The following is a 12,729-nucleotide window of genomic DNA, read 5'->3' as shown; positions in this document are numbered from 1 at the left end:
GCCCTGAGAAAGAGGTGACTTTGACTGCTGGAGCCCTCATGGGGTGAGGGCCTGCCAGAGAAGGAAGCCAACACAGAGGACAGTGGAGGCGGAAGACAACAGGAGAGGGATGAACAAAGCCCTTCTCAGCATCAGAGGCCCTGGATCCACTCATGCCTGAGGCCAGGACAATCCCTGGACTTCTCAGTTGCACAAACCAGAAAAAAATTCCTTTTTTTGCATAAGCCAATTTGAGACACATTTCTATCAAATAGAATCCTCTGTCCATGGGATTCTCCAGGCAAGAATACTGGAGTAGGTTGCCATTCCCTCTTCCAGGGGATCTTCCCAACCTAGGGATTGAACCTGGTCTCCTGCGTCTCCTGCATTGCAGGCGGATTCTTTCACAGCTGAGCCACTGGGAAAGCCCCAAATAGAATCCTAATAGATAGAAATACTCAGTAAATACTGAAAGATGGTGATTTCTTTGGTAGAAAACCTGCAAAGCAGTTTCAACTCACTGTCTCCGAACAGTGGGAGAGGGAAGTAGCACAGTCCCATTTTACAAGTGAGAAAACTGAGGTCTAGAGAGTCTAAATATCTTGCCTCAAGTCATGAGCCTTTTGAGCGACAACAGTGAGGCCAGAACACCTCCCAGGGTGTCATGCCGGGCCCCTCCTCTGCCCCTCTGTCTCTGGGGAGACAGAGCGTCATGGTGGCAAACAGGAGACCCCCCACCTCTGCCTTCATGTTCCGCCCCATGCCCAGGGGGAGGTGGCCCTGTGGGCGACGCGGGCCCCTGCAGGTCTTGTCCATCACCACGTTCAGGCCACATGGGGCCCCATCCCTCACCATCTGCCCTCTCTCCCCGACTCGGGCAGGGCTGCAGGATTCATACAAAATTAACTGGAGGTTCCGTTTCACAGCACCCCGCAGGATCCGGTTCCCACTGCCCCCTGCCGCTGCCTGGTCTCCTCTGTCCCCTTTCTGCCCCACCATGAAATATGCAATGCGGGGAGCACCCTGAGGGGCCTCTGTGCCCACCCTAGCTGACAGCCGGTGGTGCGGGGTCCAGAGTGAAGGACGCGTGCCGGGCGAGCTGAGTGGCTCAGGGCTGCCCCTCGGGGCTCTGGGGACTGAAGCCGAGTGTTCCCTCGGTGACGTCCTGTCCCCAGTCTGCAGCCTTCCATGCCCCACAGAGAGGGACGCAGGACGTCTCTATTGCTTCTTTCTCTCTCCCTTCGTTCTGCCAATATTTTTGACCCTCCAAGTGCTGCAGCAGGTGCTGGGGACACATGAAGAATGAAAAAGAGCTCCTGTGCCTCAGGGCTCACAGGAATCCCCAACGCCCACTACCCATCTTTCTGGATCATGCGAAGCCACCTCCTCTGGGAAGCCTCCTCTGAATGCACACTGACTCTGTTGGGCACCATCTCATTTAATTGCCTAATTCTTGAACAGGGATGGGGCCAGAGCATGTTGTTGTTGTTGTTGTTTTTAAAAAGAGACTATTTGGGTGTGATAATAACAATGACAGTGATCATCTTTTTGTGTCTCGGGGCTGCCACACACAGGGCTAAACCCTTCAGGTAGGTGATCTGATTTAGTTCTCACACATTTCTATAGGGAAGGTAGTGTTCTTATGCCCATTTCACAGAGAAGACAACCGAGGCCCAGAGAGGATTCACTGAGCTCTCCCAGTGTCTCTCAGAGAGCAAGCCAGCCAGGAGGCAGACCTGGGCATCAGGGGCTCTACTGCCGCAGGCCGATGGGTGTGGAAGGGGGGACTGTGGAGGGCATCAAGGGAGGGCACCGCCAGGATGGACGAGAACCCACGGCGGGAGAGGGGAGCAGTGGTGCTCAGTGGCCCAGTGACATATCCAGTATTGCCAGGCCGTGGGCGCCAAGCTTGTGGTCAGGGTGGGCGGCTGGGGGTGCCCTGGGTGGGAGCTGACCTCTATGGCTTCAAACCCCCTCGACCACCCTCAGCAGTCTTTTTGCCTTGAAGTAGCTGGACTTATGGGAGGCCTGGGGCACTTTCCCAGAGTGTGTCTCAGAGGCCACTCCCTGCTGACATCAGCAGATGAGGGCAGAGGGTGTTGGGATGGCCCACCTGGGCCTCTGTCTGGAGCCGGGACAGCCCCAGATCACAGGGCTTTGGAGCCACGGGCTGGGGTGGGAGGCCAAGCATCGCTCTGAGTCTGAAGAGGGCCGAACAGGGCAGACAAAGGCTGAAGGGGACAGAGAAGGTGGAAAGTGCCCTGGCGGCTCCCCCTGGCAGACAGAGGGCACCTTTGTAGGACTGTTCCCAGGTCACACGCATGTGGCTTGGGGCTGAGGGCATGGCTGGGCGTGGTGCCTCACACAGTTGTATTCAAAGTCTGCTCTGATGTGAGCTGTGGTGGCGACTTTGAGCCCTCTTGCTTCCCATCTGTGAAATGGGTGACACCACCTGCGTGAGAAGGTGGGTGATAAGGCTGCAGAAGAGCCTAGGAAAACGCTTGTAGCACCAGCTGGGACATGGACCAGTGTCCCGGCCGGAAGAGTCGGATTCCAGCCTTTCTGGAAATCATCGCTACTTCTTCCAAAGTGGTGACAATCCTACTGGAAACAACAAGAGCTGACGCTGACTGAGGAGGACGCACATGCCGGGCCTCACTCGTATGCCCGACCTCACCCGGTGTTCAGAATCTGTGTAACTGATGGGGAAATGGAGGTGTTCAGTCTCTGGGGCTGAACTCTAACACACAGCGCTGTCCTCACGCCTGGTAGATGCTGTGTTAAACTATTTCACTTTATCCTCATCACAGCCCTATGAGGTTAGTTAGTTAGTTAGTTAAGTTGCTCAGTCGTGTCCGACTCTTTGCGACCCCATGGACTGTAGCCCACCAGGCTCCTCTGTCCTTGGGATTCTCCAGGCAAGAATACTGGAGTGGGTTGCCATTTCCTCCTGAGGTAGTCACTAGTATTTTCCCTTTTTTTTCAGGTGAGAAAACTAAGGCACAGGGAGGCTGAGTGATTTGCCTAGAAACACACAGCTGTCAAACCGCCCAGCTGGGATTTGAATCCCAGTCATCCAAGTCCAAGTCCAAGGGTAGCATTACACTTGCCGGTCCTTCCTCAAACCTCTCCCAGCTCCATCTGCAACCTGGGAGATCCCTCAGGGCAGCAACGCAGCAGGGGCTCTGGTTAATCCCGCCATGGGCTTTCCCTCTCCTCAGGGAGCTTTCAGCCTCAGACATCTCTCTTGATGCTCATGAAATATTAGGAAACCAAGGTCCGGTGAGGTCAGACAGAACTCTCAAAGGCGTACAAATGACAGGTGGCAGAGCTACAGTCATTATCACTTCCGTTTTACAGATGAGAAAGCAAAGTCTCCTTTATTTTTCTTTTCACATAATGCCTCACTTCTTGCAGCACACCATGGGGAATTCCATCTAAGAAATGCTGCTCTGTGCCATATCACATGCTTTCCCTTTTCTTTCCTCCATGGCCAAGTTCAAATACCACCTCCTCCAGGAAGTCCCCCAGCTCACTTCTCTGATCCCTGGGGCCCTTGGCTGCACTAGGTCTGGGATTTGCTATTGTGGGTGCTCAGCTGCTTGAGAGCTGCTCTCTGTGGAGCGGGGACTCAGTGGCCCCATTTCAGGGTTTTATGGGACAGTTATCCACCCTCCTCTATGCCAGCTGGGAGCTGGGTGTTCAGAGAGGAGCAGGATGGGGCTCCTGTCCTTAGGCATGCACCTGCTGCCCCCAGCCCTGGAGTGTGGCTATGAGCCACTCAGTGTCCCAGAGCCTGTCAGGTGGGACGGGAAGGGTGGGTGTCTTAACCCGGGATCCAGGGCCCAGCTTTGAAGAGCTCTGTGAACCTGATGGCCGTGTAGACCACACTGTTGCATGCAGTTGGCTGTTTTTCTGGGTAGGGGAGCGGACATAGTTTCTATCAGGTTTTCTACAGAGTCTGGGGGTCCAGAGACACTTAAGAATTCCTGACTCAAGAGAATCACCTGGTCCCACTCAAAATGCAAAGACCATTCGGACAACCCTGTCTCCTAGCAGGCTAGTTGTGCCAACCTGATGGTGGAGGACAGCACAGACTATTCTACCACGGGTAGGTGTTCACAGTAGGCTGGGACCAGGAGGCCCCCAGGCAGAGCCCACTCTCAAGCCCTGAGCTACAGTCACACAGCGAAGGAAGGATGCTTCCCCTATTCCCACTCTCCCCGCCAAAAACCAGACCAAACAACATCAAAGAAGAAGATGTTTCAAACTTCTGCCTAGACTCAGCAACATGGGCAAAACATCAGAGACAGGAGCCAGTCTGGGAAGTAGGACTCATCTTAGCTTCTCCTCCTGACCTGAGAGAGGCGGGCCCCAGACCAAGAGGGACACTGACCGCCAGCACTGCTGGGCACGTGGGTGCCGGTACAGTGAGGGACTGCCTGGCCCCAGCTGAGTGGCAAGGTCCGCGGGCAGCCTCTGCAGAGAGTGTGTTCAGGGTTAGCACCCAGCAGGGCCCAGGGCATGGGGGCTGGAGTCGGGGGATGGTGTGGGAGGGATCTCCGGCCTCAAATTTTGTCGCCTGTCAGTGGGGGTGAAATTTCAGACATTGCCTGCCTCCCAGATTGTGGCCTATCCCTGGAGGAGGATTGTCATCCACTCTCTTTAGAATAATAATGCCTGCCACACATTGAGCACCTACTGTGTGCATGTTTGGGCTTCCACTAGGCACTGTGAGATAAGCATTAGCCCCATTTTCCAGAGGAAGAAACTGAGACAGCCTCTTTGTGCAAAGCTGCAGTGCCAGGGCAGAGTGCCTCACACCTGAACCTGCAGGGTGTATGTAGGGGATGCTTCTCTCTTGTGGTGAAGGGAAGGTGACTGTGGGGAGGGGACCCAAACTCTGAGCTCTGGTGCCCAGGCAAGGCTGCTGTCTTTCCTCTCTGCCCTGCAACAAATAACCTGGCCTTGGTCCCCTCCAGGGGAGCCCCCAGGAGTCTGAAACCTCCCCTCTCTGGAGATCACAGGCCTGCTCATTAGTAGCGCTAGTGGTAAAGAACCCATTTGCCAATGCAGGAGACATAAAAGATGCGGGTTCGGTCCCTGGGTTGGGATGATCCCCTGAGAAGGAAAAGGCAATCCGTTCCAGTATTCATGCCTCAGAAATCCCACAGACAGAGAAGCCTGGCGGGCTACCGTCCATAGAGTTGCAGAGAGTTGCACATGACTAAAGTGACTTAACACGCATACACAAGAAAGCCCCACGCCATCTTCAAGGTATGACACACATGGGCGTCCGCCACCTTTCCCATGATGACCCAACCTCCTGCCTGTCTGTCATCCTAGTAGCTTCATGGCTGCCCCAGACTGAGGGATCCTCAATCAGAGTCTGGAAGTGTGAGAGTCAGACATGACCAAGCCCAGCGGCGGGGAGCTGGGGAGCTGGAATTGGCTCATTGGTTCCATGCTGAAGCTCGGATGTGCAGATTCCTGGGGCCTGGAGCGGGGAGCCCAGGGTCTCACTGGCCCCTGAACCCAGACCCCAGGAGGGAGCCTCCTGCACCTACCTTCGACAGGGGAGGTTTTGAGGCGCCGGCAGATGGCGTCAGTGTCCCCGTAGGTCTCCTTGATCTTGACCACGGCCTCGGTGCCCCGTAGCTCCATGAGGGAGCGCAGCTCCTCCATCGTGCACCCGAACTCGCCCCCATGGCTCGACTCGTTTCTTTGGTTTTTGGAGTAAAAGTCGCTGTTGGTCATGTCACCCATGTCTGCCGCAGGCCCCACTCGGGGCGGGCCCGAGGGTCAGCGCTGGACAGGAGGCCGCTGGCCAATGGCTCCGCGTGGCTGTCCCCGGCACAGCCTCACTGGATTGCTGTGGCTCCAGGCGGCCGGCTCCAGGGGGTGGCCGAGGTGGGCTGGCGACAGTGGCGGTGGGCTCTGAGGGGCGTCCCCAGGCGCGGGGCGAGATCCAGGGGCCGGAGGGGCTCAGGGCTGCAGACCCAGGAGTCTCCATTCAGTGGGGCCCATGCTGCTTCCGGGAGCCGGCATCTACATGGTCAGGGGTGGGGGCTCCTGCAGGGACAAGCAGAGTGGTGATGAAGGTCAGGTGCCAGAGGCCTCAGGGGACAGGTGCTCAGAAAGGTAGCCAGGCGCCACACACCGACACACACACCCTACCCCAAATAAGACCCACTACACATACACACACCCAGACACTGATGTTCATAAAAAACCGCATCATGCATCAGCACACGCCGTAAACCCAACCGTACTGATGCCCACCGGGCGCTCCACGCCATCCCTTCCCCAGGTTCAGCCTGATGCATTCGCATAACACACTCTAACCCCCAACAGCCCACGGGGCACACACTGGCCTCACAACACGAACCCTGGTGGACACACAGCCTCCGACACACAGCTCAGGGTGAAACACCCAACTCACCTACTTTAGGGCCTGGCCTAACCAAAGCCACACACCCCCCCCAACACAGGGCTCCCCTTCACACATGCCCCGGTGGACACCCCTCCCGACCATGAACACTGTCACACATAGTCACATTTACAGGCGTCATCTTCACAGCCCCACCTCCTCCCCTCAGACACTCCCGTGTGCACAACCCTGCTTACACACAAGCCATGCCCACACAATCGGGGCACATCCCCCTCCCCCAAAGTTCACAGCTCCGAGGCTCCTCCCCTCCAGCACAGATGCTTCCCGTGTCCAGGTCTCCTGTGTCTGCTGATACGCACTGTTCTCCCCGTAGGCGTGGGGGCGGAAGAAAGCCCCCCGCCTCCACCCGCAGCCTGCAAGCACTCTGATCAAGGCCCTTGTGTCCTGGCCAGAGGGTCCAGCTCATGTCCGTTCAACGTGATGTCACCGTGGCTGTCAGCATGCGCTGGGCTCCACGGAACCCTCACCTGGGGGCCCCGCAGTCCAGCACCATGGACAGCGGCGGCTGCGTTCCCTCGGGGAGCACCGGCGGCTTCTCCCTGCCCGCCCGGCCACCCTTGCAGGAGTGTGGCATCTGTGAGGCTGCCAGGAGAGAACCCAATCCACCCAGACACCCAACACCGGTGGCCAAGGCCCCGGCAAGCGTTGGGTGACAAAGGGCCTCGGCTGAGCTCGGCCGGGCCTGGCACGGGGACTGGCCCCGCCCAGCAGGCATGGACAACTGGCCATCCGAGGTCCAGGACAATGAGGGGGAAGGGGTGCGGGTAGGCAGATGGGACTGAGCCCCCACCCCGGCCCCAGCCCCACCCGGGTGTCCCCTCCCCTGCTCCTTCTCTTTCCTTCACGATCCTTTCCTGTTGCACAGGATTTTAGAGCTAATTTCAGAGAGAGTAATTTCAGGGCTCCTCTCATTTTCCCAGGGAGGAGCCTGAAGCTCAGCAAGGGAAAAGAACTTGTCCAGGGACACAGAGAGCAAAGGTGGACGGAGCCCACGGATGGCCTGGATCTCCCGACTCCCAGCCCGCTGCTCTTCCCCTCTCACTAGGGGGCGCTCCCTCCTTTCTCGCTGAAGACCAGGGCCAATGGAGGGGGAACAACAAAGGATTCTAAATCACAGCAATCCGGGTTCAAATCCGAGCTCTCCCAAGTCCTGGCTGTGGGGTCCTGGGCGAGCCCCTTCACTTTTGTGAGGCCCGGTTTCTTCATCTATAAAAGAAGTCAGTCTGCCCTGGGCCCCTGCCACCGCTCAGTTTACTGGAAACTAATCATGAACCATGTTCAAATCCAGCGCATGTCCACTCAGGGTGCAGGGCTCCCCAGCCTAGGGCAGGAGGTGCTGGAGCCACAGGAGAAGCCTATCATACCTCAGAGGAGGGCCCTCCGCTCAAGGATGCAGTAGGAAGCCTGGTTTTCACACCGGGGCCAACTCGTATTGCATGGCGTAGAACTTACAATGGAGCTGATGCCTTAGGCAGAGGCACGGGGCACCTAAAAGTGTGTGCTCAGGGCTCCCCCCACAGTCCTGCAGGAACACTCAGGGTCATCGGCCACCCGAGCACACACCGCCCCCAGAACCCATGAGTTTGGGCCCCAGTGGGACATCTCTCAGAGGAGCAGGTGAAGCAAGGACCAAGCAAGGCTGTGTGCAGAGCTGCTGTGGAGGCGCTCGGAGACAAAGCTCCTGGGTTCAAGTTCTGCCTCCTCTCAGCAGAATGGGAGGCAAATTAACTTCAGTTTCATTATCTTAAAAAAAGCAAGGAGAGTAATAGTATCTACCTCGTAGGTATTATGAGGCTTAAATGCGTTATTTCATGCAGAATATTTAGAATCAAGACAAGCACATGGTAAGCACTAATTCTTGTGACTATCACCAATCCACACAAGCGCTTTTTGAGAAAGTCTTGTTACTCCCTAGAACACGCACGGAAACTGAAACCCAGAGAGGTGAAGTCACTTGTCCAAGGTCACAGAATGAGTGAGTGGCAGGGCTGGGATTTGAACCCAGGCAGTCTGGATCCAGAGACATATCCTTAATCAGGAGGCATTGCTGCCTTCCCTGGTAGTATCTCCCTCACGGGGCTCTACGATGCTTAAATGAAGTGCCATATGTGAACGAAAGTGCTTCGCAAACCACGGGACTCTCTAACCCCGAGGTGCTGTTTTCTATCTGTCCTCTTGCTACCTGCGGCGTGGCTTACAGGCACCGATAATTACATCTCTGACACCACGAGCTATGAGAACCGTTAGCAGTAATTACATCTGTGATGACAACAGTAGGCATTAGTTAATGGGCGACTGGTGATTTTAATGGCTGTTGTGTGAAGATGAACAATGATCTTCCACCATTTATGCATTCACCCTCCCATCCGTCCATCCATCCAATCATCCATTCATTAATTGTGCTGTGGGCACCTACTTTGTGCCAGGCAGTGGATAATCCAGACATGGGTCCTGCCCTCCAGGAGCTGACAAGGGGCAAGAGAGACAATCAAAAGACCTGTTATAACATGATAGGTTTGCCACAACAGGGAGTCAGTCCCAGATGCTGTGGATTTCTAGAGCAGGAAGATGTGATCGAGCCCAGGGTATCAGGGAAGATTTTTCTCTTAATATGAGTAGGGAATATTCTTCCCCTACAGGAAAATGGGCTTCTTGACTTTGGAGAAGTCACCTAACATCTCTGGGGCTCATCTGCCTAGTGAGGTTGGCCCACCTGTCTTACTGGCTGCTCTAAGAACCCACTGAGATCCGGTGTATGGGTCTCTCTGCAGCTCCTGGCCCCTGGAGCAGACACTCTGCAGTAAGCTGGCTTCTGCGCCTCCTCCCACCTCCCTCCTACCTACCCCTCCTGTACTAGCAAGTGCACCTCCCTCAAGGTGGCAACGAGGTTCATTTACAGCCAGCTCTCAACTGCACACTGACAGTCACCCCTGTCCTAATGAATGGGCACACAGCCTGCTATGGACTGAATGTGTCCCCCTGCCTCAAGTTCATATGGTGAAGGTCCCAATCCCTAGTGTGATGGCATTGGAGGTGGGGCATTTGGGAGGTAATTAGGTCATGAGGGTGGAGCCCTCATGAATGGGACTAGTCTTCTTATCAAAAGAGACATGAGAGAGACGATCTTTCTTGACAGTGTGAGGACAGTAAGGAGACGGCCATCTGTAAGTCAGGAAGTGGGTTCTCACCAGGAACTGAATCTATCGGTAACTTGACCTTGGACTTCCCAGCCTCCAGCACTATGAGAAAAAAAAATTTCTGCTGTCTAAGCTGCTCGGTCTATGGTATTTTGTTGTCTAGCAACCTGAGCTAAGCCATGGGCCTGGGCAGGGCAGGGAGCCAGCCCTGGGCCCAGAGAGGTTAAGCGGCACACTAGGGTTCACGCAGCCAACTGGGGCCGCAGCCCGTTGACAAGCTCCTCCCGGCTTCCCGAGCTCCTGCTGGCTGGCCTAGACCAAGCCTCTTTCCTGCCGGGGCCTCAGGGTCCCGCGTGGAAAGTGAAGACCTGGAGCTGTGAAGAGGCTGGGGTCCCTTCTGGCTCTGATACAACAGCCCCTTTGGACTCCAGGAGAACGTTCTGACAATATTGGGTTTCTGCATTTCAGTTTCATCTTATTAGCATTTAAATGACTCTGTACTGTTATACTTCAATGACTCAAGAGTAGGTTAGGGGCACCTTAATAAAAAGTCTTTGCCAGGAGAGACTGACAGAGAGGAAGGAGCAATACCTTGTTGTGTGTTTTTTTTGGAGTTAATTTAACAAAAAGAAATCCATCTTTCAAAGGAAGGGTTTTTTTTTAAAAACACCCCCAAACCTAAACCAACAGCTTTCAAACCCTAAAGGATGGTAGCTGGGACACTGCAGATGAATTAGGCGCTAAAAATAACTTTCGGATGCCGAATCCTTCTGTTTTCAGATGTGCTGAATTTAAATGCCACCTTAATATGTATTTAGAAAGTCACTCTTTAGTTTAAATCTTCCCCAGCACCAATAAGTGAGAGATGTAGGGACACAGACTCCATCTGGAGATCCCCGATGACGAGGCCTGACGCTGACAGGTGGGGGTTCTGAGATTTGGGGTGAGGTGGGGGGCAAGGCTCCTCACCCCTCCCTGTGCATCCATCTCAATTTCCCGGAACGGAGCCAGCCCCACGGCCTCCCTCTTAGGGCCAGGTGAGGACTCAACTGAGATGGAACTTGGCCCAGGGAAAGGGAGACTCGTTAAACAGTGACTGTTCTGACGATGCTAACTTAACTCACTCCCCTCCTCTATTTGCACACCCAGACTGTCCCCACGCTGCTGTCCTTAACACAGGTCTCAGGCCGACGGCGTCCATCCCCGCAAGGCCCCCAGCACCACTTGGAAGGCTGGGGAGGGTCCCCGCTTGTAGGCACAGCTCGCAGGGCTAGTCTCCCCTCTGCTCTGGTCTTGGCTGATTCCCCCAGGCAGGACATTTTCTTTCCTCTCCTGGATGCAAATTCCGGCCTTTCTGTAGCCCTTCCCCACACCTCTCTCCAGCCAAGGGGGCCCTCCTGCTGGGTGCTGACAGGGGTGAGACGGGGGAACTCAGCTGGCAGCTGGGGACCGAGGGACAGCCTCACGGGACAGCCAGGTGAGGGGGTGTAGTTACTGCCTCAGCTGCCCCTCTCTGAGAGAGGGGATGTCCTTCACGTGTGTGTGTGCGCGCGCATCAAAGCTCACAGTGACAGCCTCGGCTTTGAATTCTCACAGTCAGGGAGAGAGAACGGGGAAAGAGGAAGGGAACTGAAAATGAATACCTCAGAAGCGAGTTTAGTGCTATTTTTAGAAAACTCCTATCCTGTTAACCAGAAAAGGAAAATCTAAAAAAAAAAAAAAACCCACAGAAGCAGCCACGCATCAGCCTCAAAGGCACAGATGGCAGAAGCAGGGACAGGGGGTGGGTTGTTAGGGACTTGGGGTTTCTCACACAGCTTCCCAGCCTCCTGCCTGAATTGAGGGAGAGTGGATCCCCTGACCACCAGGGGTCAACTCTCCCCATGGCCCCTTGTTCTCCACAGGCGTTTCCAGTGATAGACGGTGGGGAAACCCCCACATTCCTGGTCCTCCAGGTGCCTCACATACCCACTCATCCAGTCACTCATCCGTCCATCCATCCATCCACCTACCTATTCAGTAAAAAGCTGCATCTCAGGCCCTGCCTCAGGCACTGGTTCTGGAGAGAGGAACGGAAGTGCACAGACCTCCTTTCTAGCTGTTGAGGGTCTGTTTACTCTGCTACAGAGCCCCCCAAAACCCCAAGGTCAGGGTCTGCTGACCAAGTTGAATGATTCCTGCACCACTCTTGCTTCAGGTTTTGGGGCAATGTAATCCAAATGGCTTCCCTGATAGCTCAGCTGGTAAAGAATCCGCCTGCAATGCAGGAGACCCCGGTTTGATTCCTGGGTCGGGAAGATCCCCTGGAGAAGGGAAAGGCTACCCACTCCAGTATTCTGGCCTGGAGAATTCCATGGACTGTATAGTCCATGGGGGTCACAAAGAGCCAGACATGACTGAGCAACTTTCATTTTCAATCCAAATAGCACTTGCCTGGGAACTGCATCTGCGGAGTTCCAGTCTCGGCTTCGCCTCCACTATTAACACGGATTGCTTAGCACACGCTTGCATGGGCTGTGTGGTATCACTGTTCCCACCTTACAGGAGAGAAAGCTGGGCTCAGAGGGTTGCAGACGGCCAGTGCCTTACAGATGGGTGCCTGGTTGTGTCCAAAGCCTCTGTGTCCCACTGCCTTCCACCAACTCACAGCATAGCCTCAGACCACTGTCTTCTTCCCTGTGGAAGAAGGCAGTTCCCTTCCCTATAAAGTGAGGGGGGATTGGACAGATACTCAGTCTTAGAGAGCACTTCAGCACCATCCTCAAGGATTCTCCCATCAGCTGACACTTGCTGCTCAGGACACATGCACTTCCTGAGCCTCCTTGCTGCCCTGCCACGCCCAGCAGGAATGTCATCTTGGCGGCAAGCCGACTCCCGCTTGTCTGGAGGCTGGAGGAAGGAGAGAGGTCCTAGAACCTAGGAATCACAGCTGACGAGAACTCACCTGCTGCCTTTGACACCCACTGGCCCTTCCCCTCTGGCCTCTGCATGGAAGTGCCTGCCTGCCAAGACTTGCACACTTTATGTGCTCCCTGTTACACACCTTCCCTTTAAAAAAAAAAAAAAAAAAAGAAAAACTTGGAGGGTTTCTGATGAAAGAAAAACAGTAAAGTTTTAAAAAAAACTTAGGAGGGTTTTCTGATGAAGGGCAAACAGTAAAAT

General features: G+C 55.0%; 1 protein-coding gene across 14 annotated transcripts in view; it reads right to left on the bottom strand.

Annotated features, from left to right (window-relative positions):
- The window catches only part of ATP2B2 (ATPase plasma membrane Ca2+ transporting 2), a 368,357-nt gene that overhangs the window by 113,392 nt on the left and 242,236 nt on the right, over positions 1 to 12,729 (bottom strand). For all 14 annotated transcript variants that reach the window (XM_070463331.1, XM_070463334.1, XM_070463335.1 and 11 more), the window contains one exon: positions 5,547 to 6,051. In XM_070463331.1, the coding sequence (XP_070319432.1) occupies positions 5,547 to 5,745 (199 nt within the window). In that variant the 5' untranslated portion in view covers positions 5,746 to 6,051. The remainder of the gene's footprint in view (positions 1 to 5,546; positions 6,052 to 12,729) is intronic.

The sequence above is a fragment of the Odocoileus virginianus genome, unplaced genomic scaffold, assembly GCF_023699985.2.
Source record: "Odocoileus virginianus isolate 20LAN1187 ecotype Illinois unplaced genomic scaffold, Ovbor_1.2 Unplaced_Contig_2, whole genome shotgun sequence".
Lineage (NCBI taxonomy): Eukaryota > Metazoa > Chordata > Mammalia > Artiodactyla > Cervidae > Odocoileus > Odocoileus virginianus.
The sequence above is the reverse complement of the archived record's forward strand: the minus strand, read 5'-3'. Positions and strand labels throughout refer to the sequence as shown.